Source organism: Delphinus delphis, chromosome 6 (genome assembly GCF_949987515.2).
Source record: "Delphinus delphis chromosome 6, mDelDel1.2, whole genome shotgun sequence".
Lineage (NCBI taxonomy): Eukaryota > Metazoa > Chordata > Mammalia > Artiodactyla > Delphinidae > Delphinus > Delphinus delphis.
In genome coordinates this window covers 105541654-105566490 of record NC_082688.1, presented here as the reverse complement: position 1 = coordinate 105566490, position 24837 = coordinate 105541654, and the positions used below count along the sequence as shown (strand labels likewise).

Sequence of the window (24837 nt, the reverse complement as noted above, 5' to 3'; positions counted from 1 at the left end):
ATCTCCAGTATTCCAAGTTAGAATAGTCCAAATCTGAGTATTTCAATAATCTATCCTAATCTCTGTGCATGCCTTGAAGTTATTTTAACATGTAATTTTTAAAATGAATGTGTATTACTCTGTTAACCTATCATGTGAAATATATTTTATTAAAAAAAACCACACAAATGAATCAATATTGATTTAATTCTTTGGTCAGATTTAAACTTCCTTGTAGTGAAAGTGGACAGTGAATTAAAACTTACTCTGCTTGAGTGTTTGACAGATGATTCGCAAATGATTGATTGAGTTAATAGTGTATTCTTTGAATGATGCTCTCTCAGTATATGGTAACTTGAAATTATGGAATTTATTAAACATCTTTCTAACGTTTTCTGATTGTGAAATATGCCAGTTGCGGTTCAGTGGCTGTATTCTTCGGATGTCCCTCTGTTCTCAACCAATTGTAGTTTGTGTGGGTGGAAGATTTTAATTGGAGAGAATTGTCTTTTGTCTTGATTTAAAGACGTTTCTCCAAGGATATATATCAGAGGTAGTGACCTGAATGTTCTTACTGTTTTTTAGGCCCCCTTCCTCCGCATCTTCTGGGATACTCAGCACCACTCATTTCTGACCCTTTCTGGCATTCTGTGGATGCATTTTCTGTCTTCATATATTTCATTTATAGCTATCTCCTTGTTTCATTGAAGATTCAATTTGTATTTGTTTCTTGTTTGCTTTATTGTTTTGGAGATGATTTTAGAGAGCAGAGATGGTGGTAGAAATGTTTTTATTCTATCAGGAATACTGTGATTGAGAATAACATAAATGACTTAATTTAGATTGGATGTTTAAGAAAGATACATGTAGAGAAATAATATCTAAGCTGAGAAATGACAAATGAGTAGGAGTTAGCCTCAAGATTTCAAGGCAGAAAGAAAATCATGAATGAGAGCCCCGAGACTAGAAAACTGTGTACACTGGGCCAATTAGAAAAGGCCAGTGAGTGAAAGGAAGATGGTCCAAGATGTGGTTGAGATAGAGGGAGGGGCCAGGTCACCTAGAGAGCTTAAACAGCATTAGCTGAATCAGAAAGCCTTGTGTTGGACACTGATAAATGCCAGAAGACACACTCTGTCCTTCAGAAGCTTGTAGTCTAGTTGAGGAGATGACCCATTTATATTAAAAAGTTTATATAATGTGAGAATGATGGGTAATGCATGAGCAGTAGAGAGTTCTGACTTAGAGGGGGAATGGGGGAAGGAGAACTCACTTTTGGGTGGGGTTCTTATGGAAGGCTTCTTGAGGGAGATAGAATTTGATCCGAGCTCTTCCCCACATGAGTAGGGCTTGAACAAACAGAGTTGTTAGAGGGATGGCATCATCTGAGTGTCGGCATGTGGAATGCAGGAAGGACAGTAGCTCACTGGAGAGGAGGACTCTTCTAGGGGTGTGATGTGGGAGGTAATGCTCGAACTGTAGCTTGGGTTACCTCTGATGTTCCAGTGGTCTGCACGTGTCCCTGATAGAAATATTGAATCTAACTTGTTGAATGCTTACTGTTTGCTTTCTCATTGTAAATAAAGAGCTATACAAGTAATCCAGTGTAACTTCTCATTCCTTCTACAACATCCTCATCAAATGCTTTCCTGTTCTCTCTTCAGATAATTCCACCAATGGTGAGCTGGCTCTTTAACACAGTGCTAACTATTCTTATATTAAAGAGCTATCCCTTTTCTTTTAACTTTCTTTAGTAGATCCTACCAAAGATGGCATCATGTCTTGTTTTAGTCTTCCCTGGTCCAGGCTACATGTATCATTTTAAAACCCCTCTACATCTGGAATGCTATTCTCCAAGATAGTCTGCTTTATCAGTGATGCTTTTAAAATTTATTCTTCAAAATTGAATGTAGTATTCTAAATGTTGGGGAGACAGTGACCAGGGCTTTTAGTGATATTTGTACTTCTTCAAGTTATCTAGATCAGCAAAGATTGATGAATCTCCTCTGTGAGTCTAGTCAGTGTCTAAATTTTTACTCAGGTCAGCTTTGTTCCTTATATGGAAAAGCACATCGGGGGAGGGGTGACAAAGAAAAAATAACGATCATCACACAGATTGTTTGGTTGCTGGTACTGCCAGCTTAAGTCCGAAAAGGAAACAATATCTTTATATAGTATGGCTGTATTAGAATAAACCCTTTGTGATGTTAACACATCTGTTATAGAACGGGTTGGAGTGGGATCTTGTTAAAACAGAGATTCCAGATATTTCTAATTGTGAATGTTTCAGAAACTTAAATCTTTAAGGTTAAAAGAGGTGATGATATTTGGATATAACGTTTGATTTTGGTAGTTGACAGCAGTAATTGATTTATAACTCATAGTTCTGATATAGTTTTGTTTTACACATATACAGTACTTTGTGGTTTATTTTTGGACTCAATATCAATTTTATTTTTGTCATGGTCAGAAGTATTGATAAAAATTCCCAAAGATCATTAACTTATATAAAATAATTACTAAATTTCTGCTTCATATTGTGGCATTCTAAAGATTAGGACTTTAATTTGACTTAATTTTATAGTGTAATTTATTATTGCAAAGAGAAGTGAGCACAAGCTCCTAAACCAGGTGAGTAAAAAGGAGGAGGTGACTAGCTTATTCACAGAAACAGTTCTATCCAAAATATGTAATCAGGGAATTACCTGGTGGTCCAGTGGTTAGGGACTCCACACTTCCACCGCAGGGGGCCCGGTTTCGATCCCTGGTCAGGGAACTAAGATTCTGCAAGCCGCATGGCACGGCCTAAAATAAAATAAAATAAAACTACAAAATATGTAATCAAATCATTTGTTGTCTTCTGAAACATCATCTTCCTAAAAAGCACATCTACCCATCTTGATCCACCTGGGCTGTTAACATCTCAGTAACTAGACAATCACAATTTGGGGAACAGTAATTGTTGTGGGCAAGACTCATCAGTGGATGCTAAAATTCATGGGTGAAAGTATGATGAGAAAGGGTGCTTACGTGGTCTTAAAATATCACCGCCCCCGCCCCAAGAAGGGTACAGAGGGAAAACTAGTAATGTTACAGTGGAGAGACCTGGTATATACAACTGTAACCAGTGACCAGAGTTACCATCATCAGCAGTGAGATTTGGACAACATCATGTACCTTCTGGTATTTTTTTTTTATTGAAGTATAGTTGATTTACAGTATTTTAGGTGTACAGCAAAGTGATTCTTTTCCATTATAGGCTGTTACAAGATATTGAGTATAGTTCTGTGTGCTATACAGTAGGACCTTGTTGTTTATCTATTTTTGTACATAGTAGTGTATATCCGTTAATCCCAAATTCCCATTTATCCCTCCCCTCCCTTCCCTTTTGGTAACCATAGTTTGTTTTCTGTGTCTGTGAGTCTATTTTGTAAATACATTCATTAGTGTCATTCTTTAAGATTCCACATGTAAGTGATATATGATATTTGTCTTTCTCTTTCTGAGTTCACTTAGTATGATAATCTCTCGGTCCATCCATGTTGCTGCAAATGGCATTATTTCATTCTTTTTTATGGCTGAGTAATATTCTATTGTATATATGTACCACGTCTTCTTTATCCATTCATCTGTCGATGGACATTTAGGTTGCTTCCATGTCTTGGCCATTTAAATAGTGCTGCTGTGAACATTGGTGTGCGTGTATCTTTCAAATTAGAGTTTTTGACTTTTCTGGATATATGCCCAGGAGTGGGATTGCTGGATCATATGGCAATCCTATTTTTAGTTTTTTAAGGAACCTCCATACTGTTCTCCATAGTGATGTGCCTTCTGGTATTGATGTACTTAGAAGGGCACAACATTGATTCTTTGGTGCCTGTCGAAATGCATAATGTGAATTTAGTCATGGGGAAGCATTAGACAAATCCAGATTGAGGGACATTTTACAGAATAACTGCCCAGGACTCTCCAAGTGTCAGGGTCATGAGAGACAAACCGTCCCCAGTTGGAGGAGGCGTGACAACTGCAGTGTGTGATCCTGGACCTGAAAAAGGACATCAAGGGGGCAGTTGGGAAGAAATTTGTGTAAGGTTGGCTCTAGATTATTTCATAAATCTTGTGTTGATGGTTAATTTCCTGGTTTTGATAATTGTAACTGTGGTTTTAATAAGATGTTATCATTTTGAGAGGCTGGGTGAAGGGTACACGGGAGTTCTTTGTACTGTTTTTGGAACTTTTTGTAAGTGTGGAAATTCAAAATGAACTTAAGTAACAACAACAACAGAAACTCAGAAATTCAGACTCTCATGCTTCTACTTTATGACATCTCTTTTGATTGGTCAAGGGGCTGGTTTTCTCTGCTTCTTAAATCTCCACTGTGATCTGGATAGCTGAGGTTTCTAAATAAGGGATTTTGGAATAGTGAGGCATTGCCGTATTGGATTGCAGCTACAAGTTGAAAGGTTTTGTTTAATTAATTAATTTACTTATTTATTTTTGTACAGAGCTGTAATTACATCTTTGGGTTTCCAATGGCTCTGTAGGTTATTTGAGCATTACTGTTAGAGCCACCAGAATCCCTAGCTGGAAACTTAGCTCTGTAATTAATTTACTGGTTTGTTTCTGTTTTTATTATCATGTTCTACATTCAGGTTAGTCCCATGGATTCTTCTGCTGTGTATCATATATTGTTGAATTTCATATTTGTTGGTTGTCTTTTAGGAAGAGCTGATTTTTGTATAAAAATGTTTTACTTAAAATATCATGCTAAACATCTTATTTTTCCTCTCAGAAAAGACAGTCTGGAGTTTTTATAAATATAATGAAAAAGTAAACTTACACTGGCATAAGCACCAAGTGGTGACCTTTTATTGGGTAATAATTAGAATGGAGGAAATTAATACATTGGGAAATGTTTCTGTTACCAGGAGCACGGTTGTTAATGTATGACTCATAAGATTCTTAAGTCTAGGAGAAACTTGACGAGACTGTTTTGACCAGTGTGGGAGAGGAAGAAAACATGGACTTGGGATTCGGAAGACCTACTTTTGCATCCCAGATTCATCACTGATTATTATTGTGTCTTGGACAGCTCATTTAACTGTTGAGCCTTAACTTTTTCATCTGTAAAACTGGAATGATAATAGCACCTTTCAAAGTTATTGTGAAAGTTAAATGAAGTAGCATACAATGTACCTGGCCTAATGTGGGCATTTCATATATGCTGGCTCTGTTCTTTCCTCCAGCTGGGCTTATAACTGTGCCTTCTGAAACTGATGAGATTCTTCTTTGCTTATAAATACCTACAGAACGATGATAGCGTATGTTAGTCATCTCTACTGGTATTTCCCAGGTCTTTTTTGTTTGGAAGTTTCCCCATATCTCCTATCCCAGAGAAATTATTTTATTTTATGTGTTAGTCACATTGGCTGTTACTCCAAAATCTGTTAGACAAGTGTCACTCATTTGCTACTTTCCTTGGTAATTTAGTCGTCTTATCTGAAATCATTTGATACAAATAAATATTAAATTTAGAAGAAAATTTTATGAGACAAAGGCACAAGATGTCCAGACATTTGAAGTATTTCCATGTACAGTTTCCTTTCAAGTTTCAGGTTTCACTTGGCATTTGGATCCTCTGAGAAGGGCCAGTTATTCCCATGGTTGTGTGAGTGAACATCATTGTTTTTATGAGTTATACACGGAAGTGTTTAGGGCTGAAGGCGCATGTCTGTAACTTACCTTCAGATGATCAAGAGAAAATAATGTGTGTGTGTGTGTGTGTAGAAGAGGGGAGAGAGGGAGGGGGGAAGAATGACATAGCAGCCGTGGCAATATTAACAATTGGTGAGTTTGCGTAAAGGGAGCTCTGTGTGCTTCTCTTACAGCTTCTAAATTTAAAACTATCTTAAAATTATACTGGATTGAGTTATATTCCTGTACCCTGAGGAGATGTAAGCCAGTGGCATTTTCAGAGGGAGGGAGGTTGGAGGCACCTGGGTTAGCATAGAGGAATAAGTAGTAAGTGAGTAACTGGTCACTCACTGGCAAAACATTAATTGTTCCTGGGCTTCCCTGGTGGTGCAGTGGTTGAGAATCTGCCTGCCAATGCAGGGGACACGGGTTCGAGCCTTGGCCTGGGAAGATCCCACATGCCGTGGAGCAACTAGGCCCGTGAGCCACAGCTACTGAGCGTGCGCGTCTGGAGCTTGTGCTCCGCAACAAGGGAGACCCCGATAGTGAGAGGCCCGCGCACCGCGATGAAGAGTGGCCCCCGCTTGACGCAACTAGAGAAAACCCTGGCACAGAAATGAAGACCCAGCACAGCCAAAATAAATAAATAAAAATTAAAAAAAATTAATTGTTCCTTTAACCTTTTTTTCTTAGAACAGAAGTTTTTGGCAGAAGGTCCTATATAGATAGAGAGTGAGCTGCTGCTTTATCAAGGCAGAGGAGACTGCTTGGAAGTAAAATCAGATGCTAAAAAGTAAAGAATTTTTAAAAAATATTTACAAGTTGTATACAAGGATAAGTAAACGGTAGAAAGCAGAAATATTAGGACTTCAAAAATTATCCGGTGCTCAGATAATCTTTCTTCTACCTGAGAGATACATTAGTTTTCTATAATTAATATTCTATCCTACTAGCTAATAGATATTAATTTATCCTTTATTTCAAATTGCTATATGATTTCAAAGTTAATATTTTATATTCTTAATAAAGATTTACATGATGTTTATTGTTTTACCCTTCAAAAAGCATCTTCTAACTAAAAAAAAAAATTTTAAACCCTTTCTCTTTTCTTTCATGTCATTGATGACATCTCTTTTGGGAACTCAGAAGCCAGCCAAAGGTAAGCGATTTGGTTTATTATGCGATGCTTGTAAAGGTCTTATGGGCATATTTTTGAAGTACTGGTAATTTTCTTCTCAAAAATAAAAATTTTCTCTGGCATTTTTATAAAAAAAAAAAAGAAGTAATGCAAGCTGTCAGCCTGTTCATAAATCCAAAGCCATTTATTGGTGTAAGAGGTTTATAGAAAAGCTGTATTTGTACTTTGACCAATTCTGTCCAGTCTCCTGGCAACTACAACACAGATTCCTTTTGTGCCCTGCTGTTCGCCGTGGATTGGCTCGAAACTGCTCGTCCCATACTGTGGTCAGAACCATAGCAGGCAGACTCATCCATGTTGCTCCTGGGACAGCTGGGGACACATTCTCAGGCCAACAGAAGCCTGCCCTGGCCCACAGCTTCCTCAAGGGAATATGCTTTCATCTGAGATTTGAGCCCAGATTCTAAAGAAACTTCGGTGGGGTGGGTCAGTTCCTGCATCTCTTAGGAAATGTAGTTGTGCCGAAGTAGGCACAAGGACTGTATTATTGAATTGATCATTCTCTGGAATTTTCCAGGAAATTTAGATTTTTATCTACATTCTTGGAGTTTGGTTTAAGAGTCCGTGGTTGAACTGTAATTCCATTTTCTGTTATTGTTGCTAAAGTATGTATAGACTTGTCACTTGGGACTCTGAATGATTAAAAAAAAGAAGTTTAATATGGCACTGACTTCTTTATATATGTAGAACTAATTTCATTAGTTTTATCTTTTCCGTGAAAAGATGCCAGATTATTTTTGTTTTCTTAATTTTTGATGGAACAGAGGCTGGAGATTGCAGTAAAAATGTGAGGAAACATTACATGACTATTTAAAAACTATTCATGTTTTATTTAATTCAACTGTATCTTAACGTTTAGAGAAAATGTGTTGACGTAAAAAATATGGAAGGGCCAACACCACACTATTAACATGGTGGTTCCCTCTAAGGAGAAAATGCTCGGTGAATGGGAGACCTTTATTCCTTATGTTTTGGTGTTATTTGACTTGTTATAATGAATGTGTGTTTCTTCTCTGTTACTTAGAAAAAGTTTTTTTTTTAAATTTTAAAGGAAAAATGTTTATTTAGAAAGAAAAGGGCTTGTCTGCTTTAGGAAATCTGTGGCTGGAAGATACCTGTAATAATTTACAAACTTCCTGAAACTTAAAGAGGACCGTTCAGTGTTGTTAGTAAACAAGAACTAAGCATTCCTAGTTCCCAACTTTGTACCAGGCTGTGGCATCTTCCTGTAACTGGGGAAGAGAGCGAATCCAGCCTGTGGTGAAGGGCCTGGTGGGGAGCAGACAGAGTGCTCAAAGGCTGGGTTCAGCTCCCAGCTCCCCACCTGCAGGTCACCAGCTTCTTGACTTCCTTGTACCCCAGGGCCTCCCGTGTAGTATCAGCTGTTGTTGCGGTTACTTTAATGGTAGCTTCTCTACTGGAATTGAGAACAAGAATTGTGAAAGAACTCCCTGAATTTAAGAAGATGTTGGGGGTAGAAGTTTATTAATTAATTTATTTATTTTGGCTGTGTTGGGTCTTCGTTTCTGTGCGAGGGCTTTCCCTAGTTGCGGCGAGCGGGGGCCACTCTTCATCGCGGTGTGCGGGCCTCTCACTATCGTGGCCTCTCTTGTTGCAGAGCACAGGCTCCAGACAAGCAGGCTCAGTAGTTGTGGCTCACGGGCCTAGTTGCTCCGCGGCATGTGGGATCTTCCCAGACCAGGTCTCGAACCCGTGTCCCCTGCATTAGCAGGCAGATTCTCAACCAGTGCGCCACCAGGGAAGCCCAACTCCCTGAATTTAAAAAAGAAAGAAAAGAAAGGAAAAACCCACAGTCGTAGGGAGAGGAGTGCCATTTAGAGCCTGATCTCTAAGATGTTCACACAGATGGACTGTTCAAGTGTGAGCTAAGCATACAAGCAAAGAATCAGGATGGTGTCCACTTAAGCTTGGTAAGAGCAGAATCAAATAAAGTGCTGAGAGATGAGAGCTGAACGTTAGAACAGAAGAAACTTAATTTGAGCTTCACATCTTATTTAATCTCTCCCTGCTGACTAGTGTAGCTGGAAAAGCTGCCCCCATTGGAGGTTTTGGTCCACAGTCCTTTGGGACCACCTTCTATCTTCCTTCTTCTTTTCCTCCCCTTTCTGTTGGAGAATTGCTAACATAGGGAGCCACCACTGTTGACAGACACATGTTTAGCTCTGGAAAAATGTTGAGGATTAGTAATGTACCACATAGTGCTGAGGCTGGGTGGATGGCTTCTGGGCTCCAGGGTTCCCACCTCCTCCGAGGTGTTGTCCGTCATTGGGCTTCTGCCTACCTTTTTGGCCTTGCTTCCCCATCACTGCCCCACCCCAGGGAACAAATGCCTCGTGCCACTGTTTTGCACAAAGATGTGGGTGTTCTGATCCTTCCTTGCTCTAAAGGTGTTTCTAGCCAGTTGCCCTTTCGGTTGCCCCCAGGGCCCCTAGCCACTCACTGAGCTGTTTTCCTGCTGTACTCCTGGAATTGCTCTTAGCTTTGCAGCCATCTCCTCCTGCCGTGATTTGGCCTGTGCTCTCCCTGTGGTCCCCATCTCACACTGCACCAGTCTCATTGCAGCTGTTTTTCAGGGCTTCTCAGTTTCTGGTCCAGGTATAAGCGAGCAATCTTGATTTCAAAAACTTGCTCTCCTTTCCCTGCTTCTTTCCCTTTTAGGCTCTTTCCCTCCCTCTCTCCATCATTTTGTGTTAATTTCAAGTAGAGGTGGATATAGGCATGCATACTTAATTTACCATCCTAATCTAATTTCCTCTTTAAAAAAATGTAACTCTTAGACCTCTGGTCCACATGATAGCCTTGTGAGTTCACACAGAAACATTCTTCTGCCAACTCCAAACTCATAGCAGGGACAGATAAGACATTTTAAAATATTAAAATCATGTCATTATATTCAAAAACAACATATGTCACTGCAGGGACCAGCAGCAGGCTGGGGCTGAAGTAGCGTATTTACTGGGCCTTGAGATCAGACACAGGTTTTCGGAGGATTGGAGGTTCAACCCTTGCAGACTAGAGAGGATCCTATGTATAGGTTGAGGACCAGAGAAGCTCACCATGAGAAAACTGATTTGGGTGAGGCTCCATCAGGAAAGAAAGCTTAAAAAAAGATTTTTGGGGCTTCCCTGGTGGGGCAGTGGTTAAGAACCCGCCTGCCAATGCAGAGGACATGGGTTTGAGCCCTGGTCCGGAAAGATCCCACATGCTGTGGAGCAACTAAGCCCATGTGCCACAACTACTGAGCCTGTGCTCTAGAGCCCGCGAGTCACAACTACTGAGCCCAAGTGCCACAACTACTGAAGCCCACGCGCCTAGAGCCTGTGCTCCGTAACAAGAGAAGCCGTGACAGTGAGAAGCCCATGCACCACAACGAAGAGTAGCCCCCACTTGCCGCAACTAGAGAAAGCCCGTGCACAGCAACGAAGACCCAATGCAGCCAAAAATAAATAAATAAATAAATTTAGGAAAAAAAATTATATATATTAAAAGAAAAAAGGATTTCTGGCCACCAACATTGAGCCAATTTCTGTGTTAAGTAGGAGGGAGTAGAGACATTGGGCTTTGGAAGGACCCAAATCTGGGCTTCAGTAGCTGGGAGTGGCAGTGTAACTATTCATGTAAAGGGGGGCCAAAGGGGGAGGAAAAAAACAGGCAATCATGTAAACCATAAAATGCAAACTCCCAATTCAGATGTACTTGCAAACTAACATATAAAGCACAAGAGGAAACCTGTCATCAGGAAGTGAGGCAACAAAGTCCAAAAGTGGGAGTTTGAAATGCAAACTGAAATGAATTTAAAAACACTTAAAATCCTTAAAAAGACTAAATTGTAAAACGTGAAATCCAAAAAATTAAAAATATAATCGGTGAAAAAGACTTTTGAAAGTAAAAAAAAAAACAAACGTATTTTAGAAAGTAGTAAAATAAAAGATCGAAACAAATCGTTTGTGATATCCCACGAAGTAGCAATATGTATTACTAGTATTTCCAATGTATATTCTTCCTACTTTTTATGTATGTCGATTTTTGTACAGATATGAGATCATGGTCCAGACTTTCATAGCTTTTACATTAATATATGAATCTTAGTCTTCTATGCTCTTGAAGCTACACAGCATCGACCATGGGCATGTTATAGTTTATTTAAAGAATATGCGTTCTCAACATGCTGTAGTAATCATCTTTACATTTTGTTTAAAAAAAAATCTTTGTTTTCTCTGATGAGAAGAGAATGTAGAGAATACATAAAAGCATAAAGAAGAAAACAAAGATATCACTAATCTTATCGTGCAGTAATAAGCTTTTATATATGTAACTGTGTGTGTGTCTAATAGCCATCATATTATACATATTGCTTTGTAACCTCCTCCCTTTTCACTTAACATTGTGAAAAGTTTTCCATGTGAAATAAAGATCTATATCATCTATAGGGTGCTTACTTGCCTATTGTAAGACTGTACCATAAATAACTAACCTCCATTGTAAGACGGGAAGTTGTTTTTATTTCAGTGTTATGAACAATGTTATCAGTGTCATGACATTGTTATAACATTATAAGTATGTTACAGTTTTGTTCTTAACGCAAACTTTATTATTTTTGTTTTTCAACAGGTATTTGCATATGATCATTGTTTCTGGTCTATGGATGAATCTGTCAGAGAAAAGTATGCAGGTAAGAGTCCAGCATCCTATTAACTACTGATAATATAGAAAGATGTTTTAGTATTTTTCCTATAAACTATCATAGTAGTATTTTGTGTAATTTTAGAAACTACATAGAGAACTTCCTCCAGTCTTTGCTATTAGAGTTTTAACATTGATTGGAAAATGGGAGATTCATGGTATACTGTTGTCGGTATAAGATGATAAAGTTAGATGAACAGCGTACACAGTTGAGGTTGTCTTACACGCATCCCTGGGCCTTACACACGACCATGGCATGCAGTAGCTACGTAGATTCCCTTAGATGTTTGTAATATGGTCTAGAGAGGCAGCTTGGTGTAATGAAAGAACTCTAGCCAAGGAGGAAAGGAAACCTTGAGCTTAATCCAAGCTCCACTCCTGTCTCTGACTTTCAGTAAATCACTTAGGCTTTCAGTGTCCCTTTTCACTCTTTTTTTTTTTTTTAAATTTTATTTTTGGCTGAGGTGGGTCTTAGTTGCAGGATCTTTGTTGTGGCATGTGGGATCTTTCATTGCGGCACGCAGGCTCTTCCTTGTGGTGCGTGGGCTTCTCTCTAGTTGTGGTGCTCGGCTCCAGAGCAAGCAGGCTCTTTGTTGTGGCACGTGGGCTTCTCTCTAAGTGAGGCACACGGGCTCAGTAGTTGAGGCATTAGGCCTCAGTTGCTCCGTGGCACGTGGGATCTTAGTTCCCCGACCAGGGATCGAACTTGCATCCCCTGCATTGGAAGGTGGATTCTTAACCACTGGATCACCAGGGAAGTCCCCCTTTTCCCTCTTTAATGGAGAGGAATATGCCATATCCTCTCTAAATTTGCTCTGGGAGTCTATTCTTTTATTCTCCTCAATGATGACTGTCTCAAGCCCCTTTTCACTACAAGTTTAAGACTACAGCGACAGGGGCTTCCCTGGTGGCACAGTGGTTGAGAATCCACCTGCCGATGCAGGGGACACGGGTTCGTGCCCTGGTCTGGGAAGATCCCACATGCCGCAGAGCGGCTGGGCTCGAGAGCCATGGCCGCTGAGCCTGCGCATCCAGAGCCTGTGCTCCGCAACGGGAGAGGCCACAGCGGTGAGAGGCCAGCGTACCGCAAAAAAAAAAAAAAAAAAAGACTACAGTGACAGCCAAATTAAAAAAAAAAATCTAAAAAAAAAAAGACTACAATGATAACCATATATTTCCTTTATTCCTAACTGCTTATGACACCCATTTCTAAGCAATTTTTTAAATATTGTAATGGCCTTTATCATGAAAAACAGTAGTACTACAGCTGTTTCCAAAAGTTAAGGTTAATTTGGGCTGGCTGGCCCAGTGATGACTCTGAGGATTGCTTCAGAATCACAAGTGTGATGAGGATGAATGGATCTTGTAAATGAGCTAGAAAGTGAGGCCTAATGGAATGCTGTTTATAGCGTTCAAAATGTAACAAGCATAACAGCATCCAGTTCTTTCATATTATATTCAGGGCCCAAAGAGGTTGAATAACTTGTCAAGGCCACGTTTGGTTATTGACATATTTAATTTAGCCTGTGGAGGGGAATTGGACCCTACTATTTATGTCCATGGTTGAAAGCTAGAAGAAATGTCCCAGACCTTCCTCCCTCTCCCAGCTGGTATATATTGTAGACCCTGTAATTAAACATTATCGTTGAGGAAAAGGAGAGGGAATTGATATATATGATTATTTTGAACTTTAGTACACACTGAATAAAGCATTGGCTGAGTGGTACATAGTTAAATTCAGATCCACCTAGGTCCCAAGTATACATTTCAGATATTTATAATCATTGTTTATAAAATTAGCAGTTCATTGGTTTTTTTTGGCCGGTGTTGATTCAAGTTCATATTATCAGGAACTTTTCACTCATTTTCTGTTATGTGCTAATAACTAGATATTTCTGAAAGACATAAGCCTTTGGAAGCACTCATCAAGTTTAAAAATCTTGTTTGGTAGATAAACAAGCCGAGAAAAAAGTGCATTTTTGAGAGTTATGTTTGTTTTTCGTTTTTTTAATTGTTCGTATGTAGTTTTGGCTTAAAACATCCTACCTTTTTCTCTGTCATTCTTTCAGGTCAAGATGATGTTTTCAAGTGCCTTGGGGAGAATATCCTTCAGAATGCTTTTGATGGCTACAATGCATGTATCTTTGCCTATGGACAGACTGGTAATTGTTAAATAATCTGTTTTATTTTTAAACTTTAAAGATCCTAACAAAAAAAACACGAAAAAGAATACATATTGCTAGCATCTTATCAGTTGTGATTGATAAAGGAGTGTTTTGACTTCTATACCTCTGTGGTCAACAGGAAAGAAATCTATTTAAAGTGAAGGAGTCACTTTTATAAGGGTATATCGTATAACTTGTCCAATTGAAAACTATTCTTCATGGAAAAATGGTTATGATATTTTCAAGACTTGTTAGGACTATGAGTGATTTAATTTTTTCCTCTATTTTCCTATGCTTTCTAAATTTTCTTTAATGAATATGTGTTTTTGGTACATAGAAAATAATTTTGTAGTAGCAAAATAAGATGACTGATTTCTACACTGTTGCCAAAGGGTAGTGGTAGTAAGTTAATTTGCTCTGGGGCCTGTAGGGATAACGTACATTTTTTATGCTATGATTAGTGGTTGGAAGCAGGCACGTAGTATTCATCATATGGATCTTTCCAGTTCAATTTTAGGAAACTATTCCTACCTCACAATTTTTCAGTCATTTTAGGTCTTTTTTTTCTTTTTTTTACGTATGATGATAGTTAAAGAAGGTTTTTGTTTTCTTCCTAAAGGATGTGTACTTCTACATGTATAATTGGAAAGCTTCTCTACTTACTAGTGTCATCATTATATTTGGGTGTATTCCTTATTTGGGACATTTTGCTAAGGGCTAGGATTTTATTGTGAGCAATGGAAAGAGGGCTGTGTATTTAAACTTCTCAAGGAGACAGTAATAACTATGATTTCCATTTTTTAGGATCTGGAAAATCTTACACCATGATGGGCACAGCTGACCAACCTGGATTAATCCCAAGACTTTGCAGTGGACTCTTTGAACGAACCCAGAAAGAGGAAAACGAAGAGCAGAGTTTTAAAGTAGAAGTGTCCTATATGGAAATTTACAATGAAAAAGTTAGAGACCTTCTTGATCCCAAAGGGTAAATGACTTTGAGACTTTAATGTTGTGGTATGATGGACTAAAACAGACTTAATAAATTGGCTTAAGTGAAATTTTTTTTTTTTTGCGGTACGCGGACCTCTCACTGTTGTGGCCTCTCCCATTGCGGAGCACAGGTTCCGGACGCGCAGGCTGAGCAGCCATGGCTCACAGGCCCAGCTGCTCCGCGACATGTGGGATCTTCCCGGACCGGGGCACGAACCCGTGTTCCCTGCATCGGCAGGCGGACTCCCAACCACTGCACCACCAGGGAAGCCCCAAGTGACATGTTTTATACTGAACTTGAGTAAAGAGTTATTTTTCTAGTTTTTAGTTATATTAAGAGGTTTCCTGTAGCCAGTTCTGGGCTTTTGAACTAGGGCTGAGATGGGGCAGGGAAGCATGGTTGAGCAGCATGTATTTGGGTTATACCGTCTTTCTCAGATATATCCAAAAGCACAAACAAAAAATACGTATTGATAGTTAAGTTACTGAATATCAGTATAACTGGTATCCTTAATCAAGTAGAGTGTTTTTTGTTTGTTTTAAACCAAGAAATTTCGAATGGAATTCATCTGTTTGCAGGCTATGACATAATCAGAAATAGTGAAACCTGGACTTCAAGATAGTTCATTTTCATGATTCTCAAGGGGAAAAAGTGTCCAATTTTATGGCGTAGGCTTTGAAAGAGAAGTGGCTTAAAAGTATTAGAAAGCCTTCAAGAATGCTGCCTCAGTCTGCAGTCATAACTGAGGCTAATGAGGAAGATAAGGGGTATCTGAGGAAATTTGTACATTGCACAGAGTTCTCTGAGTTCAGATTTTAAGGAAGTGCAACAATGGAGAGAAAAACATAAAAACCACAGCCTGTGGCTTATTGCTGGTAAGAGCAGTATTTGGAAGGTCAAAGAGCCACGTGAGCTGAAGCTTATAGAAAGCGCGGAGGACGGTGAGGGTGCGTCTAGTTATTTTGGGATGAAGAGGACGATCAAGGAAAGCTGGTCTCAGAAGCAGTGGGTCACAGCGGCCCTCAATCAAGAGAAAACTAAACCTGTCAGCTCCTCACTGGCATCTGTTTTCTTTAGCAGAGATAATGATCTGCAGGCCTTTCATATGAGGCTGAATTGACGCTTAGTATTTCTTCCCTTTTTTTTTGGCTGTGCCGCGCAGCTTGTGGGGTCTTAGTTCCCCGACCGGGGGTCTAACCCGGGCCCCTGGACTGCCAGGGAATTCCCGGCACTTAGTGTTTGTTTGTTTGTTTGTTTTATTTTTGGCTGTGTTGGGTCTTTGTTTCTGTGTGCAGGCTTTCTCTAGTTGTGGCGAGCGGGGGCTACTCTTCATTGCAGCGCGCGGGCCTCTCATTATGGTGGCTTCTCCTGTTGGGGAGCGCGGGTTCTAGGTGCATGGGCTCAGTAGTTGTGGCTCATGGGCTCTAGAGCACAGGTTCAGTAGTTGTGGCACACAGGCTTAGTTGCTCCGCGGCATGTGGGATCTTCCCGGACCAGGGATCGAACCCACATCCCCTGCATTGGCAGGCGGATTCTTAACCACTGCACCACTGGGGAAGCCCCCGGCACTTAGTGTTTTTATACAGAACTTTACTTAACATTTATCGAGCGATCACTGTATGCCAGGCACTTTGCAGTCATAGATGAAGAGCTCAGTGTGGACAGAATGGGAGTTTTGGAAACAAATAGTTATGAATCAATGCAATAATGCTTTTAAATTGTGAAGGAGGCTCGCACAAAATAGGTGAGAGCAAAGAGGGAGTGACTGCCTTTGCCCGGAGGAGAAGGGAAGATTCTACAGAGAGTGCTTGATAAATTTGTACTGAGTAGGAGTTTGTCCACTGAGAAGCAGGGTGGGAACGATTCAGGCATGGGGACAGCCTGTGCCAGAGCATGGAGGTGTGGAGAAATCAGAGGTTTGGAAAGTGACTCAGCTGTCCAATGGGGCTAAAGGGCAGTATGCACAGATGTTGAAACAGGGAACCAAAGGAAGTCCAGAGGGAGGAAGGTTGTGGCCTAGGTAGCCACATCTTGCTAAAAATTGTGCCCCTCTACTTTTTCTGGCTCTGCCTTGAATCCTTTTTCTTGCACCTTCATTTCTGTGAAAAGCATCACTTTCTTTGAGATCCCAGAAATTCCTACTCTTTCCAGAAATTCTTAGCTGACTTCATTTTCATGTTTTATATTCCACAGTGCTTATGTGAATAGCTTGAACTTTACTATCTACGATTTGCTAATAGTCTTTAGTAATATCTTATATGTTTGTCTTGTGTACAGTTTAGTAATTGACAGCATGGGCTTTGGAATCACCTGGCTCTGGATCTAGGTCCTCTACTTGTTACCTATTGGGCAAGGCAAGTTCCTTATGCTTTCTAGGCCTCATTTGTACAGAAGGGATTATAACGTTACATAATATCTCAGAGGGCTGCTGTGAAGATAGACTGGGTTGATAGACCTGAGGTCTTAGAACATTTACTGGCACATAGTAAGTGCTCAATAAGTGTTGGCTGTTGTTGTCTCCATGAAAGTTTCTCGAGGATTTTTGTAGTGTTTCTGAAGAGCCAAAGTGAATGGATTAAAAACTCTGAAGGTGATTCCTTTTCAGCGAAAGATTATTTGAGAGAACCTAGTTATTTTATTCAAGTACTGATTTTATTAATTCACTGCCTACTTTGTGTAGTAATAGAATTGTTTTACTCAAGAGATAATGCAGTATACACTATCTTTAAGAAAAAGAGAAATATGAAAGGAAAAAAGTTGTAATAGTTCTGATCTTTGGATATATTCTAAGTCAGATATTCTATATGTATTATTATTATTATTTTTAGAGGTTGGGGGTAGGAGTTTATTAATTAATTTATTTATTTTTGCTGTGTTGGGTCTTCGTTTCTGTGCGAGGGCTTTCTCTAGTTGTGGCAAGCGGGGGCCACTCTTCATCGCGGTGCGCGGGCCTCTCACTATCACGGCCTCTCTTGTCGCGGAGCACAGGCTCCAGACGCACAGGCTCAGTAGTTGTGGCTCACGGGCCTAGTTGCTCCGCGGCATGTGGGATCTTCCCAGACCAGGGCTCGAACCCATGTCCCCTGCATTAGCAGGCAGATTCTCAACCACTGCACCACCAGGGAAGCCCTCTATATGTATTTTATATACAGTTTTATAGTAGTAAGTAAAGTTTTGGTGGTTGATCCTAGGGTACTGTAAGATTCCAAATCATTAGAAAATAATAAGTTACATAAAACAAGAATCACTTGTAATCTTACCATCAATAAATATTCTTTTTAAAAATTGTAATGTTTAGGGAATTCCCTGGTGGTCCAGTGGTTAGGACATGGCACTTTCACTGCTGTGGTCCGGGTTCAATCCCTGGGCAGGGAACTAAGATCCTGTAAGCTGCACGGTGCAACCAAAAAAAAGAATTGTAATGTTTAGATTTTTTGAAGAGCTTTTTTGACATAGAATCAGTCATCAAATATTCTTTACATTTTTTGGTTGATATCATTAAGTATGCTGTATGCTCTAGGTTTCTGACAGGTGCCCTCTACTGGTTTTATTAGTTCCTTGTTTGTAAGAGGTTTATTTTTTTAACCATGAATGAGTATTTAATTTTATTGAATCATTTTTCAGTTTATTGAAATCATTTATTGAAATGATCGTGTATATTTTTTTCCTCTTTAGTCTATCATTGTGGTAAAGAGCATGAATCTTTGTTCAGTGTTAAAACAACCTAGCAGCCCTGGGACAGTCCAACTTTATGTTTTTAAATCACTGTTAGATTCAGCCTGTTGTCTTTATTTTTGTCCGTTTATATTTGTTTGTCTTTATTCATGACTGAGTTTTGTCTGTAGTTTTCTTTCTTTTGCACAGTTAACATTTATTGAGTTTCTGCTCTTTGTGCCACATTCTGTGATCTGACAAGTAGATTGTTTGTATTTATTTGACTCTGCATTCTTTGTGGTAGTAGACATCCCACAGTGTACCCTTTTGAGTGATGTGAGATTTTACCACATTACAAAGTTTTTCTTACTAGTCAAGATCTTAAGTTTTGGTTTAAATTCTTCTGGGATCAAGTCTGTTTGTGGGATCTTTGTTGAATTCAGTATGTATTTTTATTGCGCATGGCCGAGTCCTTTTAAACAGGTTAATTGTTTAAAAATTGATTCTTTTGTTTTTACTGAACAGAAGCCGTCAAACGTTAAAAGTCAGAGAGCACAGTGTGTTGGGACCCTATGTCGATGGACTTTCTAAACTGGCTGTCACAGGCTACAAGGTAACAACATCCTTTATGTGAACTACTAAAATTCACTGTAGCAAATTTTTTTGTTGTTGAATTTGTGATCTTTCGCTGAAAAAAAAATTATGGTAGCATCACTTAATAAGTCACAAAAAAGTTTGTAAAAAAGTTACAAAAACCTTTATTAAAAAGCTTTGGGTCAGTTTAATTTTGAGAGAAGGTATACATATTTGCAAGGCATACCTATTCATCTATTGTGAGACACATTTTTTCCATTTTTATGAGCTCTAAAATTGTGATATTCCTTACGATTGTATCTTAAAATGATAAATGGCAGTATTTTTTCTTCTGTAGTAGTACATAAAATAATGATGTTGCTTATGATTTTGTTGATTTAATGAAATAAAATATGAGTTGAGTAGTTGGAATTCAAAGCCTGTTTCTAATTTGAGAGAATCACTCTTTTACCTTTAGTTACTAGTTCTCTTCATTTTCAAACTTCACAGTTATGCTTTGTGTGAATCCGTTAGGCTTTCCTCGTTGGGAAAATGGGGGTAGGGTGAGCTGTGATGTAATATCCATTGAATTAAGAGTCAGAGACTGTTGATGGTGACAGTCTTCTCATATGACTCCTATATGACTCTGGATTGTTTCCTCTATCTCACCAAGCCTCTTTGTCCTAATTTTTAGAATGGAAATTAGTTTTATTGTCTTGACTATCTTTTGAGGTAGATTCATTAGTTCCTTTGTTCATCAATCACATTCTATCATTTGGTCAATGGTACTTCATTTAGTAAACACTATTTACTTCATTTAGTAAACATTTATTGAATACCTGTTATATGCCAGGCATTGTGCTAAGTGCTGAAGAAATAAAAAAAAATGAATGAGGTGGTCCATTCCCTCAAGATGCTTGCAGACGTTATAAAGGTATTATAAAACAACATGATTTTAAGTGCAGTGAGAGATGCATTGTTCAGGGTTCATGGTAGTTTGGAGGAGGAATACCTGCCTTCAGTGGATATGTAGGTGTCCAGGGAGGGCGGTATCCAGGAAAGCTTCCTGGAGGAGATCAAATGAGATAGTGCATGTGAAAAATCTTAGAAAACTCTACAGTATCATATAAATGTTAGGTATTGTTGTTTTAATAATGATATTTGAGAGCTTATTTCTGCAACAGTGAAGAGAGATCAAGATTTTTTTGAGAGCTCAGAGAGATTGGAAAGTATAAAAAGACATTTTATTCAAAAAATTAAAAGATTCAATAAAGAGCTTTATGTAGGAGACAACAGATTAAAAAATCAATGAATGTCTAGATGATTAGAGACCAATGAATAAATGTAGGCTAGGGACTTCCGTGGTGGCTCAGTGGTTAAGAATCTTCCTGCCAATGCAGGGGACACGGGTTCAAGCCCTGATCTGGGAGGATCCCACATGCCGCAGAGCAACTAAGCGCATACACCACAACTACTGAGCCCGCGCTCTAGAGCCGGCGAGCCACAACTACTGAGCCTGCATGCCGCAACTACTGAGCCGGCATGCCGCAACTACTGAGCCCGCACGCCACAACTACTAGAGCCCAAGCTCCGCAACAAGAGAAGACACCCCAGTGAGAAACCCGTGCACCTCAACGAAGAGTAGCCCCCGCTCACCGCAACTAGAGAAAGCCCGCACACAGCAATGAAGACTCAATGCAGCCATAAATAAATAAATTAATTAATTAAAAGAACAAACAAAAAACCAGAAACATTTAGTTTTAAAAAATGTAGGCTAAATAGAATAAAGCTTTTTCATTAAGTGTCAGGATTGTAAGATTTAATGGATCTAAAATGGATTTGGAACATCTAGAAAATTGTAAATTTTACATTTTGTTGTTTTTCCATTCTGGTGCCAACTTCTACCTCTTTTTGCAGTATTTTTACTTTGAGGCTTGTTATGTATCATGTTGAATTTGTCCTTAAATGTTATTCTTTTTCATTTATATAGGAAAATAGAATCTTATTATTTTCAAAGTTTTTCATATATATGTGTCAGTTAGGATTATGTTTGGCTGCATATAACTGAAAATAATATAACAGGACTTAAGTGCTTTGGAATATGAATTGTTATCTGTTTTGTCCCTATGTATCCTCAGTATCTTAAAATGTACCTGGCTTGTAGTAGGTGCTTTGTGTATTTATTAGAGTGAACAAATGAATGAATGGTGAGAGGGCTGGTATGGCGACTCCAAAGCTGCTGTTAGGATCTAGATTCCTTCCAGCTTTCCACATAGAGCCAGGTCTTTAGTAATGCCCTTGTTCTCATAGTTCAGGATGGCTCAGAACCAGCATGTGATAGTGTGCCTATTCCCTTTAAGGTGAATTCCCAGGTGACTTTTTGTCTCATCCGCTAAAAGTTAGTCATATCACCAGGCTGAGTTGCAAGGGCATCTGGGAAGTGCAGTCTCTTAGTTCCGCTGCAGTGTGCTCAGCTAAAGATGGGGTTCCTTTACTGGAAACAAGAGGAGGCTGGATAAAGGAAGGCAACTAGTACACTCTCTCACAAGTACAGTATGTTTCTTGTTCCTCATTAAAATCCTTGTAAGGTAGATGATGTCATAGCTGTATTGTTATTTATGAAACTAGATTTCAGACTGCTTAAGTAACTGTTTTAGAGCTTATAACATTAAAAAAAAAAACCCCAAAGATCCCATGATCTTTCGAGTGTATTATGCTGTCTCTGTTTTAGTTACAATGGCAATGAAGTAGTGAATCTGTGCAGAAAATTAGTCTCTTGATGTCTTCATTTTTAAAAACAGGTCTGGTAAGATATACACCAATGCGGTGATGTAATGCTTTGCCTGTGTGAAGGGGTTACAAATTATTTTTGTTTGCTGTTTATTTATACAATCTAATTTGATTTACCAATTAACTTCTATTACTATAATTAAATAAGCTAAAGTTTTTCAGATTTCTAGATGAGATGAAGATTGGCATGGCATGTTTGTCCATCTTGTGGGACTTCAACATGTAGCTTCTAAACTTTTCTAATTCTTGGTCAGAGCTGCTGCTTTATTCTGCACCTACAGTAAATAATGTGTTTTATTTGAGTTTTCAGAGATAGCGCTGGCTATTGTACTCTGTGGGGCATAATGTTCATCGAGAAACAGAATGTAAACTCCAAATGTGGTTGACTAAGTAGTGAAACTTGGAATGCATTTCGTAGTATAGCAGAGTTTTAATGTTTATTAGATAATGAAATGTGTGTCTATGACTTGTTTCCACTTAGGATATTGAATCTTTGATGTCTGAAGGTAACAAATCTCGTACAGTTGCTGCAACCAACATGAATGAGGAGAGCAGCCGATCACATGCAGTCTTCAAAATCACCCTCACACACACTTTATATGATGTGAAGTCCGGGGTAGGTGTTCAGATACATGACTTTTTTTTTTTTTTTTTTAATTTCTAAAGTGGATCATGGTTTATCTTATTCCCTTCAGGTGTTAGATGACTTAAAGTCCTAGCCAGGCATGTGTATCAATTAGGACTCAGGACAAGAAACAGAAGCCACTCTAGGTAAACAGAAAGGGATTTAAGAGGGAATTGGATGATTACAAAGTTGTTGGTACACCTTCTGAGGAGTGATTTCTAGACTAAATCTCTAGGAATAACCTCCAGAAGAGCACAGATCTCATCCAGTGAGGATGGTACTACCCCTGAGGCCACCCCCAGACCTGTGAGTTCCAGGCACACCCCAGAGCTGTGATCCAAGATACAGGAGTCAGTGAGGCCACCTTCTTAGAGCCCTGGTAGTTGGAGAATGTGAGCTGGGACGCCTTTTTAGGAAAACTCATATATCCACACTCCTGCTTGCCAGCAGAAAATAAGCCAAAATGGGTGAGGGGGATGACCTCTACTTTGTTTCTGCCTTCTAAATCTTAAGCAAGAATATGTGATTGACAGAACCTAAGCCACATCCTGAGCCTTGGCTGCAAGGGAGTCTGAGAAATGTAGGTTTTAGCTCTCCACCCTCTCCAAATAAAGGAAGTTGGAACAGAAGTTATACAAGCTGATGGCCCATAGTCTCTGCCATAGCATTTTTTGAGCTTTCAACTCTGATGGCAAACTGTATAAGCTAATAATACTCTAGCTGATTTAGTGGAGTTTCTTTTGAAGTGTTACCTTCTGCTAAACAGCAAAGTGTTAGAAGGAGTAAGTTATACTGGAGAACTTGTACTATAAGATTCTAGATTTGTGGAATAATTTTTTGAGCATTTGGACTTGAAGCTTATGAAAAGTAACAGAGCCAGAGATGTGTATGCTTCTATCACACTGAAAACTTCTGTGTTGGCTCATACATTTGTGTTTTCCCTCTTACTTTTTATGTGAACTTTTGCATATTTTATTACTACCCTCCAGCGAATCAATTTCAAATACCAGAAGCTAAAATGATCACCCTGGCAAAGTGCTGTATTTTGGCAAGATTTTCATTTGCTGAGAGCATATTTTTCTTCTTTTACCATCACAGCAAGATTAGTGCAACGACAAAAAGTTCTTTGTTTTCTATTTCCTTTTCAGCATAAAACAAAAAACATACTGACTTTTTTTTTTTTAAACCAAAAGTACTTTTGATTTGGGAAGCTTAATACCCTTTTGTTAGCAACATGTTTATTTATGGAAATAAGTATGAATGTATACTTTAAAGGAAAGTTTTAAAAAGTGATCCAGTCTATAGATTTTGGCATTGCTTTCCCGCATTTCTTACATTGCTGCAGAAGTATAAACTATCTGTTTTTGAACTATCTGTTTTGAACTATCTGTTTTGAACTATCTGTTTTGAACATTTTTGATAAAGGAAAATGTCAGTATGTATAATAACTAGAAAAATATGTAAATTTAATACCTGAAATTATGAAACAAGGGAATTATTATATGAATAATATGAAAAATTTTAGAAAGCATTGGGTCTTTGAGGGATCCTTCTGTTGCATAAAAGTCAGATTTTTTTGTATCATAAGAAATTCAAATACTTTCTCTCAGGATTATTGGTAAATATATATGAAATTTTAAGCGTGGTTTCACATATTAAAATTTATACCTTATGAATAGTGCTTTTGTATACTTCTCTAAGAAGATTTTGTTGGGTTCCCTTCAAAATGTACCATATCGGGGGGCACTGTTTTGTTTTGAGATAGTTTTCTGTCTGGATTCGTAGTTGTGTATAATTTTGTGTGTATCTACTACTAGACTGTGTAGTTTTCTTACACTGTTATATAGCAGCACAAATTAACTTTAAAATTACAACAGATACGCTTTAATAAAGGATTTAGATAATAAACTTATTCGGTGGAGATGTATCACGTTCTGTATTCTGTAACTGTTTGTTAGTATTTGTCGATTTGCTTCCTAGACATCTGGAGAGAAAGTGGGCAAGCTGAGCTTGGTTGATTTAGCCGGCAGCGAGCGAGCGACGAAAACGGGAGCGGCAGGTGACAGGCTGAAGGAGGGCAGCAACATCAACAAGTAAGTTGTCCAGAAGCCTGCCTCTGTTGCTTCAGTGACTTAGTAGCCAAAAGGGGGAACTTCTGTAGTTACTGAAAGAATAGGATTCTGGAATGACTGAGGCTATAAATAGTGTAGAATTTTTTTTCAGAGATATTTTTTAAGGGCCCGAGCCTGTTTTATGTTTTTTTGAGAGGGCTTCTGGGGCTGAGGAGCACAACCTCAGTCAAGTCCAAGGTTTCCCAAGGGCAGCCCTATTGAGGTTCGGCGCCAGGGAGTTCTTTGTCCCAGGGAGTGGTCCTATGCCTCTTAGGATGTTTAGTGGCATCCCTGACCTCTACCCACTAGGTGGCGGCAGTACTTGCCATCTCTCTCCCCAGCCCGAGTTGTGA

The 24837-nt window shown here is 39.0% G+C and overlaps 1 protein-coding gene across 4 annotated transcripts in view; it reads left to right on the top strand.

Annotated features, from left to right (window-relative positions):
- The window catches only part of KIF13B (kinesin family member 13B), a 187258-nt gene that overhangs the window by 55069 nt on the left and 107352 nt on the right, over positions 1–24837 (top strand). For all 4 annotated transcript variants that reach the window (XM_060015252.1, XM_060015250.1, XM_060015251.1 and 1 more), the window contains exons 3-9: positions 6820–6832; positions 11504–11564; positions 13645–13737; positions 14545–14725; positions 18911–18998; positions 22230–22364; positions 24354–24466. In XM_060015252.1, coding sequence (XP_059871235.1) covers positions 6820–6832; positions 11504–11564; positions 13645–13737; positions 14545–14725; positions 18911–18998; positions 22230–22364; positions 24354–24466 — 684 coding nt within the window. The remainder of the gene's footprint in view (positions 1–6819; positions 6833–11503; positions 11565–13644; positions 13738–14544; positions 14726–18910; positions 18999–22229; positions 22365–24353; positions 24467–24837) is intronic.